Source organism: Leptosomus discolor, chromosome 16, assembly GCF_034619465.1.
Source record: "Leptosomus discolor isolate bLepDis1 chromosome 16, bLepDis1.hap2, whole genome shotgun sequence".
In the NCBI taxonomy this organism is placed as follows: domain Eukaryota; kingdom Metazoa; phylum Chordata; class Aves; order Leptosomiformes; family Leptosomidae; genus Leptosomus; species Leptosomus discolor.
The window spans coordinates 10,581,423-10,603,388 of record NC_141406.1 but is presented as its reverse complement, the minus strand read 5'-3'; the positions used below and the strand labels follow the sequence as shown (position 1 = coordinate 10,603,388).

Genomic DNA, 21,966 nt, shown 5'->3' with positions numbered 1-21,966 from the left:
TTTCTGAATCAAAGCCCAAGCCGGGGGTAAAGGAGGTAGACAAACCAATTTTCACTGAATTTTGCTCGTAGCTGGGTATTTAATTATCCTCAACTGCTCTGAAAAATCTCAGTCTGGCAAGAGACCATCGTTTCTGTGCCTGCAAGAGCCTCTGGACCCACGCTGCGTTTTATTCTCCTTGTAGCCCACTCTGATGGACTTCAGTTTGGCTGTTAATTGGACAACAGGATGAGTCTGCTCTTGCTGGAACAGAAAGCAGAGAACAGATGTACAGGTCTTCAGTGTATGGGCAAAAGTAGCTCCTTCAGTTTCACAGAGGATAATCTGCTGTAAATACAGCATTTAGCATTTCTTGAGAAACACTGCAAGTCTTAGGCCTGAAAAGAAGGCAGAAAAAACACACTGCTTTGCGTTACACAAACGGAGATATGAGGAAGAACTTCCAAATAGCTGCTTTTCTGATCCCCAAACTTTATTGTAATTTGGTACCGCTTCACAACTTGAGTTCTTCCTCCCTGTTGTGCTTCATTCAGGCTTCATTTGAACTAAAAACTTGCTGTGTGCAATTTGTAATGAGCAGATTACCTACTGTTTGATGACATCTTGCCCAGAACTACTTTAAAAGACGACATGGGTTTTTAAAAATACTAATTAATACCTTGGCAGAGATATTTGGAGAATTCTAAATTTTTCATGTCACAGTGAACAATTTTAAGTAAGCAGCCACCAGGCTGGGCTGGCTGTAGGAAAATGTGCCTTTCATCCTGAAAAGCCCCCTTCGTAGCACCTTATTGCTATCACTAGGAGTTGTGGAGTTAATAGAGAATGGGAATTCAAAAGCAGTTCTGCTGGAAATGGCTGATAAAGATGATTGTGCTGCAAAGCATGACTCTCAGAGGCCTTTTTTTCTCTAAACTTGTGGTATCTGATACATTGTGGCTTGTGAAAAGAAGTCTCTGAATCAAGTCAGACTTTTTTTTTTTCTGTGAGTAGTGATTGTGCCATGCCATTAGGTATGGCCCCACCAAAATCGTTCTTGTAGTCTGAGTAGACTGAGCCTCCTGAACGAAACACAGATGTTAATTTGAAAAAACCCATGATGTTATGTACCTAACAAAGCGCTTGGCAAGCTGCAGGAAAACAGAGATTTGTATTGTTATTATTATTTAATATATAAATAAAGGCCTCACTGGACTGAAATTGAATTTCAGCAGCCTTTCTGGATGCAATTAAAACCATTAGCTTCATCAGCCAAGGCCAGCGTTTTAATGTCTCTGAAACACTCAGGCTGCCAAAGTTAATTATTCATTCTTTTCTTAATTGGATTCAGATTGCATTTTAAAGGTGCAGCTTCAATAGGGTTGGCTGAGCCTTAAATTTTTCACCCTTACCTCTCCTCCCTTCCCTTTCCCCAAGAAATGACTCATAAGTTATTGTTTCAAGCCTTTGCAGGGTGATTTGAGAGTGGGTTTCAGCCCAGGCCAGCAACCGATTGTCTCATGGCAGATCTCAGTCAGTTCGATAAACAGGGTAAAAATCGTACATCGTTGTAAGTAACTTCATGGTAGGAATGCTTCCTTGAGGTGGAAAGCTGACCAAGAGGAACATTAAAATATAACTTGCTCCTATGTTTGGCCTTAGGGCAAAATACAGTTGTCATGTCCTACATCTCCATCAGTAAACAAATAACTTTGGTTTCATAAAATGTATACACTATATGAGTGCATGCAAAACTATCATATTCTATGTTCTACTAGTAAGGAACACTAAAATACAAATGATAGGTATGCTATAGTCCTTAGATTGCGGGGCTCATTTTTAAGGCTGTAAAACAAATTTCGTCTAAGGACTTGTCTTTTTTTGGAAGAAGATTAATTGCTTTTCAGAAAGGATATTTTGAAAGTAGTTTGGACAATGAAATTACTGTGTTTTGTGGCTAAATTGTGAAGTTGTAATTTGGTATATGGACAAACCCTTTCAGCATCAGCTATGACAAACCTTGTTTTAAGTATTTGAATTTGGCCCTTTGTCTGACGTGTTGCCTCTAAAGGTAGACATAGAGGGATATTTTACAGTATGTAAAGAAGAAAATTTTAGATTAGTACTTCCCCAAAATGTCCCTTCCTCTGGAGGAAGCCAAAATTAGCCTCATAGCAAGGCAGAAAATGTGCAGTCAGCTGCCTAAGCGACGACTAATAAGAAGGGAGAGGAGTGCAAATTCCACACAAAAGAAGGGGACACCTGGAAGCGGACAGAGCAGAGAGAGTCCTGTGTTGCCCAGGCAAGTGCTCTGATCTGACCAGTTACTATTTTGTGTTCCTGCAGCCCATCTAGCTTCTTTTATGAAGGAGAACAAGTGTAAGACAATAGAATATAATATTGCAGGTGGGTGTTACTACTGAAATCATCAGATCTCTGCCCATGCTATTAGCGGCACTTGCAAGGTAAAGGATATTACAGCCTAAAATTGTGGAGTATGAATTTTTGATTTGACTGTTTGTCTGTTTTCTAGTGTTCATGATTACTAACACTCGTGACTGCATAAGCTCGTTTCCTAGCTTTTCAGCTTGCTGCGCTGTAAAAGAATGACCAGATAAACTCAAAGAAGCAAAACCTTTTGGAAGAAAAGACTAATTTAATGTAGATTGGGACAAGTATGCGAATCAGGCTCATGGGACTACTTCACAGATTGCTCAATGTTTTATTTGGTACTTTTTAATGCTATTTTCTTTAGTAATAGCATTACAGCCTGATTAGCATTTTTGTGCTGACTACAAGATCATCCCAAATTACTGTCCTATATTCCATGTCATGCACGAAGCCTGAAAATTTTCAAAAAGAGAAGCTGAGGTAAGATGAAATTGGCTCGTATCAGAGCATTGGAATTTGTAGGAAATTACTTCTTAATTGATGACGCACAATGCTTTGACAATCCAGGTATATCTGAAGAACTGCAAGCTTGTTGTCCCTTACAATCTGAATGTAGACACAAAACATCCAGCTGTGCTGCAACAGCTGGGTTGTGAGAAGTTAGTAGAGACCTGATATTTTAAATACAGGCTCTCTTCCGCACCATGTGCCTGTATTTAGAAATTGAAGGTCCATACCCTGGAAATCATTCCAGGCCTTCTTTTCATGCTGTATCCCTTCCCCTGCAATTCATATCACCCACAGAAAGGAGCTCGTTTCACCAACTGGAGCTGCTGTGAACGGGGGCCTCTTTCTTGCACCCCTCTAACCTGACAGTTCAGCTTCCAAACAGCTATCACAGGCTCCACCTTTTCCTTAATAAACAAAAAATTGTTTGAAATTACCTACAGGCTTTCTGTCCCTCACACTAGGCAAGACAAGAATGTAAACTACAGCTGTGTTGGGAATAGTTGTTACCAGACTGATGTGAATATTGATTTAAGAGCGTCATTCTTAAAGCATCATCAGATTTTTGGTTGTGTTTATCAGAGCAAGAGCAATTTTCAGTTCATAGATGTGGGGACCTATGCAGGTTCTTTTAAGTTTGAATTAATCTTCTACATTTTGTTGATAAGTTGGGTTTTTTTTTTCCTTTTCCATTTCTAAGTAATACAGGCTCCACTTGGGAGAACTTGATTCATGTCTTGTCTTGCCATGCAGGGGTTTCTGGAGGAAAACGGAGCTAAAACCCAGAGAAAGACCTTCCTAGAGCCACATCAGTTACGATAGAAATTAGTTAGAAAAATATGTTTGTGTGATTGTTATCTTCTCTTGGATTATTATGGAAAAACCAAAGGCTTTGATTTTTGCCCATTTCCACTAGATGGACCCCCTGTATCTTCGGTACTTGCGTGTGATAGTGAGACATTACCTTTCCTTTGCAGATCCTATCTGCCTTTGCCAATGCAAACGCTGTGATAGACCACTGTAAATCTAAATGAGCACTGAGCAGCTTTGACCTCTGTAGGGAACATTTTCTGTCTGCAGGTGTTGGGAGTGAAAGGAGTGAATGAAAGCCTTGAAATGCTGAGAAATACTGATTTCAGAGTGACTTGAAGTTGGAAAAGCTGCCTCTGCTCCCCTCCTCCCTCTGTAGAACTGCAAGCCACCTGTAGCAAGAGAAAGGGATGTATGTGTATTGGAGCAATCAGGAAATAAGGTCCATGCATTTTGGACATGAATATCCCTGATGAGGAAATCACTTCTAAACTGCCCAATTCACCACACAAGTTACTCCTATTTCAGGAGTAATCTGTGAAGAATGGCTACGCGTGACTTCACTGGGGGATGAGGGACGATAGGAGCCCTTTTGTAGAAATTATATGGGTCTTCTTAGCTGGTGCAGCACACAGAACCCTTTTGTTTCTGTAACTGGTGCTATCCAAGTCAGGGAAAAGAAATGTGTCTTTAGCTGAAAGATAAAAAATACTAAAGAGCCGCATCATATTTCCTAGGAGCTGTAACACCATAGCAACAGTTGTCTTTCAATGCTGCTGCTGCATTGCCTAATAGTTCTCAGATTGTTGAGCGAGCCATCATCTATTCTGCTGTAAAATTTACCGCACGTGAGCTGATGGTGTTGGCAGATAATTACAAGAAAAATGTACATATAAAACACATCGGGTTTGTCTGTATATAAAATGATTTTTTTTCCTCATAACCACATGGCATGTTATTTCTGTCCTTTAAAAGGAATTTTAATGGGAAGTTTATTGGTAGAACTGGTTAGGTTTGATAATCTCTAATGAAATACTTTGTCTGGGGGAGAGTTTTTATTGTGTGTGGAAAATAATAGAAAAGCCCAAACTGTGAGAAAGGATTATTTTTTTATTAGATAGAGTTACTGTAAAAAAATTGGAAAATATATTGTTCCTTTCAGTATTTTTCAGAATAAATAAATATTTTCAATGAGTTTTCAGCTAGGAATTGAATTTATAGTGAACAGACTTTAAAATAAAACCACAGTATTTTAAGCATAAAAACTAAAACTTTTTGATTGACCACTTTTTTTTTTTTTTTTTTTTTTTTTCAAATGTTCACTTTATGAAAGTATCAACTCTATCCAAATTCAAGTCAGGAAAAATATTTGAAAATTCTTCTGAGATGAGAAAACTTTTTCCTGCCCAGCTCTGTTCTACTTATTATATATTAATACTGTCTGGCTCCCTTCATTGGGTGTGGGGTTTTTTGTCATTCTTTTATGAGAACTTGCATGGAAAATTAACACACGTTTTCTGATTAATTTAGGATGAATGGTCAAAACACACTGTCCCCCCCCCCATTGAATCTGTCCAGGTTTTAACATAGATTCTGGTGGCAGGTGCTACGGAGTTACAGATTAAATGTTCATGAGAATTGAATTGCTTCTACAAAAGGTGCCTGTAGATAAAAACAGAGGCTGAGACAAGAGGCTTACACTCTGACTGCTCGTGCTGGGTCTTTTCTGTGGTTTTCCATTCTGTAGATATCAGTCCAGCTCCTTCAACAGGCACTAAAAACATGATACATTAAACAAAACTAGTGGGCTATAAATGGCCTCTGATTTATGGGTCATCTTGGTTTGTCAGTTCTCACTGCTGTGAAGCACTTCTGGTATTTGCACAATGATGTAAATTATTGCAGCGTGAGAGCATTAGCAAAGTGCCCTGCGAGCTGTGAAAGATCCCACTGCTGACATTGTTTGTGCAGACCAACAAACTGCTCTAATTTCAGGCTTAATGATATCACAGCAGCAAAGAAACTAACTTATTCTGAGGAAATTCTGACTTATGAAATAAAAGAGGGAACAAAAATGCCATGGGCATGTGCATGCTCTGGCTGCGTGACTGCGCTTGGAGTTGGCTCTTCATTTCCCGTTAGAAATGGCAGCGAATGATTGTGGGTGTCAGCTTATAGACGGGTGGATGGAGGAGGAAACGCTATGTGCAGGGGGCCTGACCTCTAGTTCTGTAGTATAATAAATCAATTAATAGTTTTTATTTCGTTTTTTTTCTTTGTGTACAGCTAACAAGAGAACACCAGGTGGCCCTCTCCTCCATCACTTACATTGGCTGCGCTCTGTCCATCTTCTGCTTGACGATCACACTGGTCACATTTGCTATATTGTCGTGAGTAATCTTAACTCAACACCTGCTGAGCCACTATCATGCAAGAAGCCAAGCCGTGCATTTCAGGCCACTGGTTAGGACCCCTTCGGGTGCTCAGGATAAAACAAAGGCTATTAATTCTACAACCTTCCCTAATTAGATTCTGCACGTGTATTTGTAACGGTTGGTTATTTCTAAATTACTTCCGTTTCCTGAAAGGGGGTGGTCTTTATATAGCAAGCTATTTCCATACTATGAGGGATTTCTGGATTTTTTTTAAACTCTCCATGTTTTGCTGTAGTTTAGGAACCTTGCAAGCAGGCTGTAGGAGGGCTTGGTCTGGAGCTCGGAGCAAGTACAATATGAACAAGGACTGCAGGATCACCCCCTTTCCCCCCCCTACATCGTACATCTTTGGATTGCTTGCAGTGTACAATGAGTAATTCTTTCTGCTTTTCAACTGTCTTCTCAGTAAGGCAGTGTGTTTGTAAAAGTATGCCCAGAAAGGAAGGCTCGGTCAACATTAACTGCCTCACTTTTGTTTCATACAGCCTGTACACAATTACATTCTATAACCCACATCTATTTTTGAGTACCTTGCTGTTCTGTTAGGCTGCTTTTCTAGCATGTTGCTTTAGCAGGATGAAGAACACTATAGGCAGTGTGAAATTCACTCCATGGCTTATGTTTAAGTCCTCTGGACCTCTGCAGCCTCCTGCGTGTAACACAGCAGCCCCTTTGAGGTCTCCCTGCACTGGGAAGGTTTTTGCCTTGGGGCACTTAGGGTCTTTATGCCTGTTTATATTCCAGTAGTGACAACTGAGTTTGCGGCCCAGCTAGGCTTGATACAAACATTTATAAAAAAAGCTTTCATAGAGTTTTCTGTCTAAATAAAAAATAGAAAACTGGACAGAGAGTGAAGTACCTTGTCTCAGGTTGTGCAGCAGATTGGGAGCACAGTGGGGAATGGGAGTCTTGTCTCCTTTCACACACTAAAGCATGTTCTTCCTATTCAAGAGTTCAATTTTTTATTTCTGTGCCTAAGCATGTGTTTTGGATATCCTGTTAAGAGGCCAGTTTCTAGGAAAAAGTTTTTGCTGAAACCCAGTAAACTGATTACAATATTTGTTTGTTCCAAACTCTGTATTATTTCCAAGTCTCAAGATCTGTGTTGGTCATGCTTGGATTAAGTGTGTAATGTGTGGCAAAATCCGCTTTAAATAAGTCCAACATCTGCCTATCTGGCATTGTGCTGTTGGCATGTTTAGGCTAAGGGTAATGATCTGCTCCATTTTTGTCTGAGTGCAAAACTGGATGTTATAATGTTTAGAAAGGAAAATGGAGCAAAGGGAGATGGTATCGCTGCAGCAGGGCTGAAAACTCCTCAAGAAACTGGAGGCAAACAGAAGTCTTGGAAAGAGCTTAGGCCCAGCTGACTGTCACAGGGTTAAGCACCCCACCTACATACAGGATCATTCAAACTGTCAATTAAAAACAATTGGATTAGGTTTTCACTAGAGAGCAGGGCCTCATTAAACAGCTGAAGTGAAATTTTGCAATGTAGTGTTAGATGACCATGAGGTAAGTGGAGAAGAATCTGGCAAGTTCTTTGCGGCTCTGCATACTGGCACTGACGGCCGCTTCCCCAGGAGGGCAGTCCTGATTGCCTTCTGGGTAATGATTTTCCAGTTTGTGACTACATGAAGTTCCTTATTAGAAAGGCATTGGCACCAGGCAGGGCAACCTGTCTCTTTGAATTATTTTCAGGACACCAATACTTGTTGTCTCCCTCTTCGCTCCCTTCTAATGGAGCACTGGCCCCAACAGTGCTGGAAGAGCAGGGCTGACAGCAAGCCATCGTCTGCGTTGTCCAGTCTGTGTCACCCTGCTGCAGGGGGAACGCACAATGTGTCACCAGCAGTTGCAAAAGCCATCACCATCCAGCATGATACAACAAAAAGATGGGAGTGTGTACTGTCGTGTGGAGGGGGCACTGCCATTCACACAGCCAAACGGTCCAGACCTCCTGAAATGACTGAAGCTGGTGGTAGGGGCTAGCAGGCAGTATGGATTGAAATAGAAAACCTGTTATCAGTAGTACTGTTCCTTTTTTAAAGAGAAGAATATAATTATGCAAAAGACCTGAAATGTTCAGATAAAAATATTTTTGTTTTCTGCTTCCTATTTCTGGATGAGAACAGAAAGACGAGGTCAGAAGACTCCTAGGAAAGCATGTTTTGGTCAGATTTCCAGCTAGTTTTTGCAAAGCCAAGAGAGATATGTTCAAATGATGTTGTAATCAAGGTCAGGTCTCTGTCAAGATAGGCGCTGCCCATCTGTATAAGTAGCTATAGTTCCCGTGCTCAGAAGCTGATAATAGTAAAGTCAAAACTGTAACCAATGTCTTTTCGTGTTCCCTTATCTCTAATGCAGCAAATACCGACAACATAAAACCAGAAACTCAGTGTGGGCTAGATGGTGTAAGACGCAGTATGCTTTTTGTGAGGTGCAGATCCGACTTCCTTGAGAGCGTAGCACCATTCAGGATCAAGCCCTTTCTTAATATTCTGTCACAAGTCATCAGCAGAGCTAATTAATGTGCAAATCAGTCTTTCTGCTTGCCTGCAGGACAGCAGCAGAATATCAAAGAAACCGGTTAGGTACCACTCCATCCTCATGTAAAGAATGCTCAGAGGACATCATGATAACCCCACCAAAACAAATGACCAACAGCCACTCAAAATGCTTGCTGATAAGTCATAAATACATTCGTGCTTCTTGTAGTACTGTTTTATTCATAGATCTTTCTATCTTTTGCCAGGTCTGTGAGCACTATCCGCAACCAGCGCTATCATATCCATGCCAATCTGTCTTTTGCTGTCTTGGTGGCTCAGATCCTGCTTCTCACCAGCTTTCAGTTCAGCCCTGGAACGGTAAATGCTGAAAAGGGTGATTGTGTTCTTTGTGGGGCACCTCCATGGAATCGATGCCATGTGCCACATGGAAGAAAGTGTTTTGCATGTGAGATCTATTTTTTAACATGCCTTAGCTGAAAATGACATCCTACAACACTGGATAAAGCCTTCTGTGTATCCAAATAGCATTATCATAGTATCCAGCCATGTCTGAATGTTTGCAAAACTGAAAGAGATATGCACCATTAAATGGAAAAATCACTATAGCAATGGAATACATTTCAGTTGTGTGTCCGCATGGCTGACTTCTGCCTGACAGGATGCTTCCTCTCATCCATTCTCTGTATTGAAAACTGTAGGAATTCTATACTGGAGAAAATTGTATGCATTTTTTATTTGGGCAAGCTATTTGTTTTTCTGTTAGGTTTTTGGGCTGGATTTCTGTTAGGGATTTGGGGGGAGGTAGTGGTGTTTTTAATTGTCTGTTCTCCACTATGGCACAATTCACTATTTTTTTCCACATTAAAAAGTCATCTTATTCTTGTTGGAAGGTAATGAACTTCCTGATGGAGCTGTGGCAATTTCTTCTGCTTTCTTGGAGAGCAAAACAGAAGGTCTTTGTTTTTTTGCTCATAAAGTTTTATTTGTGTGGTAGAATACACTGTTCTTCCGAACAGCAGATTTATTGATTGTGATCTCTAGTCTGAAAATTTAGGTGAATTTTAAGTATCATTCATGTTTATTTGACCTGAGTAATAATCAATGAGAAAGGTAGAGCAACTATTGCTTAATTAGCCGGAGATAGTAGAAAGCATTAACTCTAAGTATCACTATGTAAGAGTTTATTCTGAGATCCTCAGTATCGTAAAACTTGTATATACTTCTCAGGGCACCTACGGCAACCACTTAAGCAAATGACAAACACCTTCATATTGCTTAAGTGGTACTTAAGCTCTATGCATGTATAGGCTTTTTCTGCCTGATCACATAGATCGGAACTTGACATTACAGATTGATTTTATGGATCTGCTACTGTGGGTGAGAATTCCAGAATGCCAGGATCTAAACCATTAAAACTGGTATCTAAAACACGTGGGTTAGATTAAGATGAATATGCCAAGTTATCAGAATTGCATTCCAGTAAAACCAGTTTCCACTGTTGTGTTTAAAAAAAGCTATTTAGATTAACATAAGGTCTATTGACGGAAAGTCCCACCTGCAAAAAGCAGAAACAAAACCTGATTTTAAAATAATCTTCCAGTGTGCTCTGTTTTTGTAATGGTCAGACCTTGGCTATTTTGGTGATCAGCTGTTGCTCTATATTACTTTTGACAAGCAGTAAGCAGTTTCTATTAATCTTTTATTCTTTTAATTCTCAGTACTAATAAATACGAGGTTTGCACACTCTTCATTTTGCCAATACGACAGCTTCTTAAATTTGTATTTAGCTCACATGGGATCTGTTGAACATCTGCTAAGTTTATAAATAATAAAAATAATGTCTGGTTTTACATAGGCTATTATTACCTGAAAGCACTTTGTAAAATTAAGTTCATACTCTTTTGCTGTTTAACGTTAAGGTAGGTCCTGAATGAACAAGATAACATGAAAGGGAGAAAATGGTAGGGAATGGTTTAGAAAGAATGAAATGGAGACAGTGGAGAGCAGCAGAAGATAAAGCATGAAACTGAAGACAATGGAAATCAGGCATTAAAATAATCCTCTCTGAGTAAGTATAGAGCTGAAACGCTGTGGAGAGGACATAGGCTCGTGTACAATAAAATGTTCACACGGCATAACAGGGTGTCTTTTTCTCAGAGTTTTTCCTTTTTCATCCATTCCAGATATTCAGACAATCTATCTGAGTCACTTCAGATAACGTGTAGAAGCCTCTTTACTCCTTGTCAAGGCCAGCATCACCCCCAGTCCTTTAAAATACTATGAAATACTAGTTATGTTCCTGTTTTTATCTGGATGTAGGTAGAGCCCATGTTCTCCAGAGACCTGTCCCAGCATCCACCTACATTTTAATGTGTCCTGTCCACACACAGACATCTGGCTTGCCTAGCTAAGCAGGTGTGTCTAAGCTTGGGAAACGCCCACATAGACTTAAGTTGCAGTTTAATAGGTGCATATCTTCATTTTTCTTAAACCTGATCAAAGCTTAATTTAGTTAAATTGAAACAGCAGCACACAGAAAGCAAGACCTGTTTTATGCCACTGGCTTGCCAAGGTAAAATACTTCACAGAATCCACGGGTATCTCCTCTGTAACAGCAGTAATTGTAGGGCACAATACTGCAAAGATCTTCAGGTTGAAAAGCATGCTGTACAATCTGCTACACTTTCACTTTTATTGTTTTAACCTCTTGGGATCAGGGGTGTTGTGATTCATCCTTTTATTAGTCTTGTGTCCTTACCTTCTGCATGCTCTGTTCTCACCAGCTTCGACATCACTTTTAATACCTTTAATTGCTGCTTTAATTGGACTGCTAAATGGTAGTTTACAAAAAGAGGGAGGCAGTATTTACACTAGAAGGTGTAAATTTCTTAATCTTCTGCTTCTGCCAAAGATGGATTTATCTAGGGCTAAACAGTTTATAAGTGCCCTTGCTTGAAAGGACAAGGGGAACCAGTTTGCTTGAGGAAATACAGTGCAATAAGGAATGATATTGTCTATGCCAACAGGCCATGAGCTGGCATCGCTTTCTTGCATGACTGCCTTTAGACTCTCCATCCTTTTCCCATCTCCGTCTCTAGGGATATTCAGTTTTTGATTCCAGATACAGCATACAGCAAATGTCCCTGGTAATTTCAGAGGTATTATTTAGTCAGTTACAATTTATACTACAGCAATTTTCCTTTTGTAGAGTAGAAGTAATTTTTAACCACAAAAGTCTATTTCCACGAATAAGACTTTGATCTTTCTAGTGCATCCAAGAACATTTTTTATTTTTAAAAGCTTGTCCCTGATACCTAACATCAGTAGTGCTGAAACAGTAGTCCTAGACGATCGTGGCATATTCCAGGAGGGCAATTATTCCTGAAACCACAATATCTTCTAGAGAAAGAAAATATCTTTGCACACACAATTTTCATGCTATACTGCCAGGTCCCCAAGATATCTTTGCTATCCACATGCCAGTCTAATGACTTCCCTTAGACTTTCAGCAATAGATGGAATTGTTTCTTCAGAGAGGTTTGCAGTCTTAGTTACTTACTCTCGGCTACAGACTAGAGAGCACCATTTTAACAGAATCCCAAAGAGCAGTGTGCATTTAAAAACGATTAACCATCTCCAGGCTACAGAAGCCTTCCAAAGACCTGAGCAAGTTTGTGGGAGAAAGTGAAGTGTTATTTAGACACAGGAAAATGAAAATTGAAGCATAGTGTGTTAGGCAGGACTGTGTTTTCCAGCACAACTGAAAAATTTAATGTGTCTGCTATTTGTAGTTCTGCATCAGTGTATCGAGCTGTTTCTCACTCAGTACTCCTGCATGGTATTCTTCCAAATAGAGAGATGAAATGAGCTACTTTTGTTTATGATATATGTATCTGCAGAAATTCAAGACTGTGTATCAAAGTAGCGTATAGATTGCAGGGAAGGACATTTTCAGCAGGTTCTGTATAATGCAGTAAGATTGCCGCTTAAATTGAAAACATAATTATAAGTTGAATTTAGAAAATATATGCAAATTTACCTATCTGTCTTAAGATAAAGGTAGATAAATAAAATTACTTATTTTCTGAGAGGCCTTTCTGAGAGTCTGCTTTTTTTCTCAACAACTACAACATCCTAGGCCTTGCTACTGGCTGGACTGATTTTTCTGTTTCCACAGACTCACAAGTAGTCAAATGTAAGAGTAACAGTAATGAGATTTGTCTTTTTAGAGGTATTCTACCAAAAGTAGCGTGCATCATATGATACACCTGCTTGGTTTTTATATGTAGTCTTTTCAATGCCTTTTTTAAGAAGGCAATTCTGTCATTTAAGAGTATCTTCAATGTAATAATTAATGCACAAATACAGAATGAGTAACAACTTTGCTATGGATTTTATGTAAATCAGTATTATACAAAATTACATACAGACCAGCCTCCTACTACTTCACTGTGGTTTTTTTTTCTGCTGTTTTGTGATTCATATTGTTTGGCTACTCAAAAATTGGAAAGTATCCATTTGACAGAACTAGCTTGTAAGTCAGCTTTATGTCGCATTTTTATTTCCATGGACTAATCTTCTGGTAGAAATCAAAAGGCATTAAAATGGATTTCATAGCCTTATGATAAAATTAACTGGAAAGGTTTTTACAGTTTTTGTCAATAAGCAAATCTGATTTAGTTATATGCCACCGAACATTGTGAAATACGAAAACACTTACAGATCTCACTTACATGATTTAAAACCGAAGTTATTGCTTTTTAATACGTGTAGTCACACTGGGTTTGCATTAGAACGTCCTTGCACTAGCACAGAACCAGCTGAGTACAAATGAGAAGGGACAGGAAAGCTTCAATTTTCATTATACCATGAAGTCCCAACATTTTAATTTTCATTAGTGTACAAAATCCTGAACCATCAACAAAAAGAATAAAATGCCAGCACAGGGCAACTAAGCTAATGCAACAAAGGAACTATTGATTAACGTCTGAAGGCCACTGTGGGAGCAAATTGGTTCCTACCGGTAATGCTTCCTCAGCACACAGACTCTGCCTGCCTGGATACCTTACTGTGACTTGTCCAGGTGAGGAAGTGAAGGAAAAAAACCCAGAAAGTCTTTCCATTTACATGGACTGCATGTAAGCAACCCCTCTGAAATTCTGTAGGTGTCACAGAAGGGATGTTACAACTACAGAGCACAATGACCATCATCAGTATGCTACAAGATGCAAAACTGAGATATAGCTGGGACTTGTTCCAAGAGCATGTTTAAAATGTGCCTTAACTGAAAGCAAACCAAACAAGGTTATCTTGTGGTAAGATCATTGGCAGTCACATCTGTTCAATTACTGTATGATGAGTGAAACCGCTTGTGGTGAGACATCCTTGAAAAGCAATTAGTGGGAAAAGAGAATGTGCTGTGCAAATACGTGAGGAGTGAGGAGGAAGGAAGGATTAGGTTTTCCAGGTTTTGTAAGGTAAGCTGACAGGAGACTTAGGGAAAAATGTAAAGATCTCTTTGAGGAACAACTTAAGGAAAGCCAGGTCTTGAGCCCAGGCTGCATTTCCTGTAGGTCACAGTGGGCCATAAGCACTGAGGCGGGTATAAACAGAGGATGTTTTTACTTCTTGCTACATTTCCTTAGTCATGGCATTCTCCTCCTGTGGGGCAGTATTTGTTTCACTTCAAAACCTGTTATAGTTTAAATTGAAAATGATAGTCCAGTTTAAACCAGGTGGGCTCACTTTCTAGATGGTATTTTTCTGCTGCTTAAACCTTCGTATTAACTCCTATTTTCAGAATCTTGATAGCACATAGTGAATAAAGGCCTATCAAGGAGTATTCAAATTGTCTGTAAACACCTACAGAGAACACTTTCAGTTTGCCTTAATCACTAGATGTGTTCTTTTCAAATATGGCTTCATATGCAGCTGGTACATCAGACTATGGTAAATTGAGAATTCAAACAGGTGGGCAAATTAGATGCCCACCATAAAGCAATTAGGACTCAAGAGCAAATGATAGCTTGCTATAATTTTTTGAAATGTCTATATTAGTATTGCTGCTGGAGGAGCATATGAGACTTTTACAGAATTTCTAACCAGGCCAGACAGACACTGGAATAAAACGTGATTTAATTCGTGTGTTACCGTATTTTGATATGAAGATCAGCAAAATAGGAAAGCCACATGGCAAAGTGTAACTACGGAGCAGGTACAACATGGCATCTTATTTTAAAATTTCCATGTTTTGCTCAAGGTTAACTGATTCATTGACATTCTACCAGTTCTTCACAGAAAATGAAGCATGAACTATACTGATTTTTCTACCATCACAAAACAGGGAGCAGGGTACAGGACAACGCTTGTATCCCCACTTCTTTGACTCTCCTGCATTTACTACAGGCTCAGCAACAGACTGTCAGCCCTTCAGTTTTGAGTTCTTAAATATTTTTGTAGACTTCGGTAGGAATATTGCTCCTACTGACATAAATAAATAATCAGTTTGGATTTCTGCATCATGTTTGGCAATGTTTTTTGGTTTTTCATTAAAAGGTTAGAGGATTTGTTACTCTGAAGCTATCTGAAAATGCTGTAGAAAAATGGAATTCTCTAGAGCTTTGTTTTTAAGACTGTTTTACTCCAGTGATTTAGCATTTAGCATGTAAATGTATACAGATATCAAAACAGACAAACAAAACAAACAAAAAACCTATATGACTGCACCACAAAGAAGTAATGTAGTAATGTATTAATTTTTGTTCTTAATTTAGGTGCCTTGCAAGATTTTGGCCATTCTCCTTCATTTTTTCTTCCTGAGTGCTTTTGCATGGATGCTGGTGGAAGGATTTCATCTTTACAGTATGGTGATCAAAGTATTTGGGTCAGAAGAGAGCAAGCACTTATACTATTATGGAATTGGATGGGGTAAGCATTTAGTAGCTGCTTGCTTTAAGTCTCCTCACTGTAGGACAAGACTATATTCAGAAGCATATGTAAAATTGTCATCTTATGATCATAGTTTGCCTTACTGAGAGTGGGTCTGTTGGATAAGAAAATGCATAATTTTTCTGACTGTAATCAGACTGTAAAACGTATAGTCCCTAAACCTAATTCCACTGCAGTGAATTCCCCGACCTCACAAGGCTAGATCAGATCCTTAATTACCAAATCAGTAGCAGAAGTGTGGGAGGGAGGTCTCGCTGCACTGGTATGTTCTTTTCTTTGTTCTAACTCACAACATTGGCTTATTTATCTGTATTCTGCTATCCATACATAAAAAATTGGCACAATAGCACAGGAGTATCATGAGACTGCATTAGTTGATGTTTTGTGCCTGAAATCCTTAGATGAAAAAGATGCATGGAACCTCAATGTTATTATTAAGAATAAAAAAGTAGTCCTATGACACAGGAATCTCAAAGATAACAATTCACAGCCTTTTAAAATGCAGTAACGAAAGCATAATCTCTATGCATATTGCGGAGTCAAAAACGAATATTTTGTTCAACACTCTTCACAGCAGATGAGAGCTAGCTTGCTTTCACTGTCCTGGAAGTACAGCAGTGACAAACCTCCACATTTAGAAGAAGGAGAAAACCTCATACACTGAGTCAAGAGGAGAGATGTAAAAGGATAGTGAAGGAATAGCTATGTAGTTACACGTAATTTCAAAATATGTTAAAACATGCATTATCTTTCCCCTCACAAATTAATTCGGAAGCTGAATGAAAACCAATTATACCAATAATACAGACCTACTGCAGTCATAATTGGAATGTTTGATACCTATTACCGCCATGCAGATCTGGGTGATAGTGCTGTTCACTTACGTATATATATATATATATATTCCAACAACTGCCTACTTGTCCTTTTTTTTAACATGGTCTTGTTATTCTGTACATCTTTCCTCTTTTGTTTTAAAATCTCATGTTAGCAGTTCTGTCTAGCGGCCATCTGATACAGTCCTCTGGTGCACATGCTGTCTGCTGGGTTGAGGGGACAAACTGCAGTTTGGATGGTTAGAACTTTTTTCTTTGCTCTCATTTCTTTGCGCCAGGTTCAAGAGTGTCACGTACATGTGTCTTTACACTGGTTGATTTAAGATAGTATTTTTTCTCTTAAGGAATGGACAGTTTGCATGCCAATGATATGCACCTTAAAGCTTTGATTGCTGAAAATATTTGAAAGGTATTTTACTCAGTTTTTAGTGGAGTTGTGTAAAATATTTTTTTTTTCTTTTTTGTTTTCTTTTTTCAAAACCACTACTCAAAACAGGGCAGGTGGAGTAATTAATCTTCTTCATGCACATAGGCCCAAAAGTGAGAGAACCTAGACAGGCTGAGAGTTGAAGACATTGGAGATTTGTAGATTCTTCTAGATTCAGTGCTAACTGTACAGAATCCTGCCGATGTTAGAGAGGTTTCTTGTGGATTTGTTTAATCCAGAGCTCAATTTGGAATGCAAATCCAAGTGGATCAAAACAAAGAAAATGCCCTCATAACCCCTGAGAAATCTTTCTCCTTCATAAATATTATGTGAAAAGCCATAGCAGTTAACAAAATAATTAAGAACTGGCATTTAATTCACTGGAGTATTTGCTTACAACAGATGCTTTGATTAACTCAATTGACAATCAATCATTAATTACCTTATGAAATAAATTAATGATTTATATGTGCCACAATGCACCTGTACTGTTTTTTTCTGGCATTTTGTGTAAGGTTTATTTATTGTAAAATGGCAGTGATCTACAAAGTGATTTAGAAGACACAAGGATAAACATGGCATCTGACTGTGGTATGACTAGCACTAAATATTGCATTTTGCCTCATTTTATTGCAATATGATTACTACCACTCAATTAGTAGTAATCAGCACAATGAGTACATAGCCTATCCGCACATAACCCAGGGGGATGTTTAATGTGGTTACTAAAAAGTCTCTTCGGTTGTGTTTTGGGTAATCTTTGGAGGATAATCCCTCAGGCGCAACACTAGCTTCTTGTCATCAAAGTAGATGTGTGTTGCAAAATACGGGAGGCACCACCAGTAGAAGTTTCTGTATCAGTTCTAGCAATGCTTTTCTTGGCAAGGATTGTGTAGGAAACCTGGTGGCAAGCTCTGTTTCTTAAATGTAGCAAAGGTACTGTCGAATGCAGAGAGTGAAGGACATCATTCATACAACAGTAATACAGATCTCTGTGTAAACATGTCAAAAGCTCTTTTTTAAAAAATATTTTAATTTCAGACAACATGTTCCAATTATTATTCCTACAATGACTTGGAAGAAAAAAATGTTTTCTGAAATCCAGTAAAACTACCATGTCGCTGGTAAAATAGTTTGTATTGCTTTATTTTTCCTATAGCTCCATGTATTTACACTTGAATTAAATGTTGAATTTCCTTAACCATGTCTGACATCTTGTCGTTGCTGCAATTGTGCCTAAACATCGCTGAAGTAATTTAACCGGGCAATTGCATTCCAAGTTGTTTATCTCTCGATAAGTATCAGGGCAACCTTCATTCATTCAACAGCATCACAACTCACTGTCTGGTATGTAACTCTCATGGTCATTCAATTGGTAATAGGTGTTGCTGAACAATGATGTTTGAGAGAGAAAATCCACATTGCAGTATTCACTGCTTAAAAGCTTAAAAGGACACTTGTTTGTCAGTTCCCAACTTTCTCTTTTGTTGGTGTATTGGCACTGAATATGAATAGAAATGTTTAAATAGAGCTCAAGCATCAGTACTGCCTTCAGCAGCAGTGTATGCTTATGTTCTATGGGGTAGAGTTTAGGTTGTTCCTTCATGAACTTGGTGAAAGTACAGGAGAGAGGAGTTATATACATTCCATAAAATTCCTGCATCTAAATAGAAGTCTTGCAAGACTGGGGAAAGAGGCTAAAAAGGTTTTGTCCTGAATTTATTTTGTTTGCCTCATAAAATGAGGGTAAGTTTGCATTGAATGCAACTGTCAAAAGGAAGTAGAGAGCTCTTGTGCCATCCTGAGACCATAATAGTTCTATATTTTCCAGTAGCTAATAAAAATGTCTGGGTTTTTACACTTTGGCTTAGCTAATTATTATACTGACCAAAGATGGTTGAAAGAAGTTGGAGACAAGGATGCCTCATCTCATGTTAGTCATAACAGTTAGTTCATGTCTTCATTCTTTTTTTTTTTAATTGAAGTATGAATGCATCTGACTTTTGCAAACTCATAATTCCTGGAATAATGACAAAACTCAGTCCTGAATTTGAAAACCCAGACCCATCGTTCTTATTTAAGCACAGAAACTAGGCTAGGTACATATGTAGAAGTTTACAAAGTCTATATTAACGAATAATCGAAACTGGAGGCAATGAGAGGAGATGGGGACATGGAACTCTACACTGAGTGTCACTGATCTCCTAATATCTACTGAGATTTCTGAGAGATATTACTCCCATAAAATGAATTCAACAGTAATCAGAGACAGGATACCAAATGTGCAGAGTTGATTGAAGTTGCTGTGTATTCTCTGTAGTCCCAAGGGTGCTAAAATTACCTCAAAGACTGCAGTTGTCAGGAATTCAAAAGAAGAGGAGTTTGAGGAAGGTGATAATATCCTGCCTTTAAAACTACCTTGAGATTGATTAGGGGAAAAAAAATACTTTGTTGCCTTGGTGATTCAGAATAACACATATGGATTATTGTAGCAAAATTTTTCCCACCCACCCATTTGTAGGACGCAGATGATACAGTTTGTGACACCTAAGATTTTGCTGTGGCACTTTGGCTTTTACGTGTTTCCCTGTTTCAGACAATTTCCTCTCCTTTAGAGACTGCCTTAGAATGAAGATTTTGTTCTGAGCTGTCAAAAGACCTAATTTTCTTTATTTGCTGCTGCTTGATGTAGTCACAGACTTCTGCATAGATATGGTGTAACACACAGAAGAAAAAGAAAATCATAGAAGATTAACTTCTACAAAACAAATGGGAGAATGTACTTTTCCCCATGAAGTAAAGTAGATCGTTTCAGTATTGAGAGGAAATATACTTTCATTTGTGTCTAATGCTTCATCTTCCTCCATAAAGGATATGTTTAGCCTTTTAGAATTAATGTCATAGAATTGCTTCAAATTGTCTTCCACAGGGTTTTCATAGCCTGTCTCATCTTTTCTTATGTATAGAAGACACAAAAGCTTTCAAAATACAGCATACAAATTTACAGGCATTTTCTGTTTTATTTATCATTAGTGCTTCAGAAACATAAAGCAAATGGATCAGATGTGAAGCTTAACATTGAATAAGAGGACTTAGCTGACCTTCGGCTTAGGCTTTACCCTAGTGACTATATCTGGGCAGAATTCAGGGAGAATTCTGTCTGAGCAAGGATTGCATTCTTCCTGTGCCAGGTATCCAGCGTTTATGCCTCCTCTGCAGGCTGTATTTTGATGCCGAGTTTGGGAAGTAGCTTTAAATTAGCTGGCTTGGGGACCCAGAGAACTCAAGCTGCAGCAGCACACGACTCCATGTGGGTTGATTTACCCCATTTGAATGTGCTGCCGTATTGCTCCAGGACTACAGGGACACAGATGACACCAGTGCCATAGATCAGCTACCAGAAAGGTGTACTAGAACATTTTCATCTGATACTGTGCTCTGGAAAGCATGGTCTACAGCATCATAAATTTAGCGATTTGGAGTAGGGTTGGTGAGCATATTTGTAGCATCTACTAACTGAGAAATCATTCAGATACAGCAAAAAAACGTGAATATAATTCTTTCATGGATGATCACCAGTGCCACCACGCCATTAACATTACCTATTATGGGTGTAGACTAAACTTCACAGCTCTTATTTAGTTATTACTGACAAAAGGTTAAGCAAATACACTTACTTTTGTATATAATACATAATCCATATGAATTCTTCAGTCCAGATCAAACCTTATGATCCCCTTAGGCCAAATATATATTTTTTTAGTTTCTGTGGAATTTATTGAACGGTTGTTTCTTGAAGGAAAAATACTCCAGTTTCACTGTAACAAAACCTTGACTCTGCCTTCATTGCTGTTATCCATTTAATATCTTGTTAATGCAAAGAAAGGCAAACACTAGACCGTAGGCTGCAGACCATTTTATTCGTACTGACTTAACAGCTCTTTTTATGCAGATGACTGCTCTATGTTTCATCTGCATAAGTTTTATTATCTTCCAAAGGAACTCTGTATTTAATTTTCTTCTTCACTGCCATTTAATATTGATAAAGAGTCATGCTAAATCCTTTGAATACCCAGCGCTTGACTTGGAAAAAAAAAGGCAGACTAGAAGTATAAAGGAGAGTTAGTTGGGTATGGATTTTTTTGCTTCTGTGACAATGTCCCTGTCATGGGAAGACAGCTTGCGTCAGAAGACAAACAGGGCCAACCAACAGTGTCTACTCAGCAACTGAAGATGTGATTGGGAATGTGTAGACATGCTCATGGGACCTTTAGTCCAGGTAGCTCACATGCCTATGGCAGACTGAGTTTCAGCAGATAGGCTTATGTCTGTGCTTAATTGCTCTGTTGAATATAGTTGTTCTTGATTTTGTTCAAATGTATGTAGGAATTTCCTTTCTTAAATAGACAAACGTGATAGTATAATAAAGTCTTGCTTTTGCTTGGGTGTTACACAAATATTACTTCTAAGGATTTCTGATTTAGACAAGCATGGGAGAGCAGAATCAAGTCGTTGGGATATTAAACTCCATCCTGCAGATTTGATTTCAAAGTTTAAAACCTAGACAATGCCTGTAGATACTGCCTCTTAAGTACTGAGTATCTTTCTTATTTATAAATACAAGGTGCTTCTAGCCACAATCATTACAGAACAAAATTACTTCTTCCAAAAATTATAGTTCTGTCATTACCAGAAAATTTTACAGAATTTTATGGGGATGATATTATAAGATTAAGCAGAAATTGCTTGTCAGAGAATTTGGTAAAGCCTTGTGCAGAAAGCCTGAAGAATATAAAAGAAAATTGAAACTTTAAGCTATCATGTATAATACTCTGTCTGGGACCTGATTATTAAATTCCATAAGATCATAAAAACCCAAACCTTCACATTTTATTAAATCATAGAGGAATTAACAGACAATCGTTTAATATTTAAAGTGATGAAGTTTTACTGCACTCAGAACTGTTGGCAAGAAAAACCTTGCTTCCTCTTCAGCTCCTGGCCTGGAAAGCTGTGCTGAAGTGGCACAACAGGGCATTGCAGTGCTGGGGGCCAGAGACACGCAGCTTTCCCTGACAGCAGGACTGTAATGGTCTGTCTTTGTGTGACTCCTGTGTAATCCT

General features: G+C 38.6%; 1 protein-coding gene across 2 annotated transcripts in view; it reads left to right on the top strand.

The window, feature by feature from the left end:
• Positions 1-21,966, top strand: part of ADGRD1 (adhesion G protein-coupled receptor D1) — a 157,278-nt gene that overhangs the window by 98,168 nt on the left and 37,144 nt on the right. For both annotated transcript variants that reach the window (XM_086474248.1, XM_086474247.1), the window contains 3 exons: positions 5,974-6,077; positions 8,878-8,989; positions 15,406-15,559. In XM_086474248.1, the coding sequence (XP_086330374.1) occupies positions 5,974-6,077; positions 8,878-8,989; positions 15,406-15,559 (370 nt within the window). The remainder of the gene's footprint in view (positions 1-5,973; positions 6,078-8,877; positions 8,990-15,405; positions 15,560-21,966) is intronic.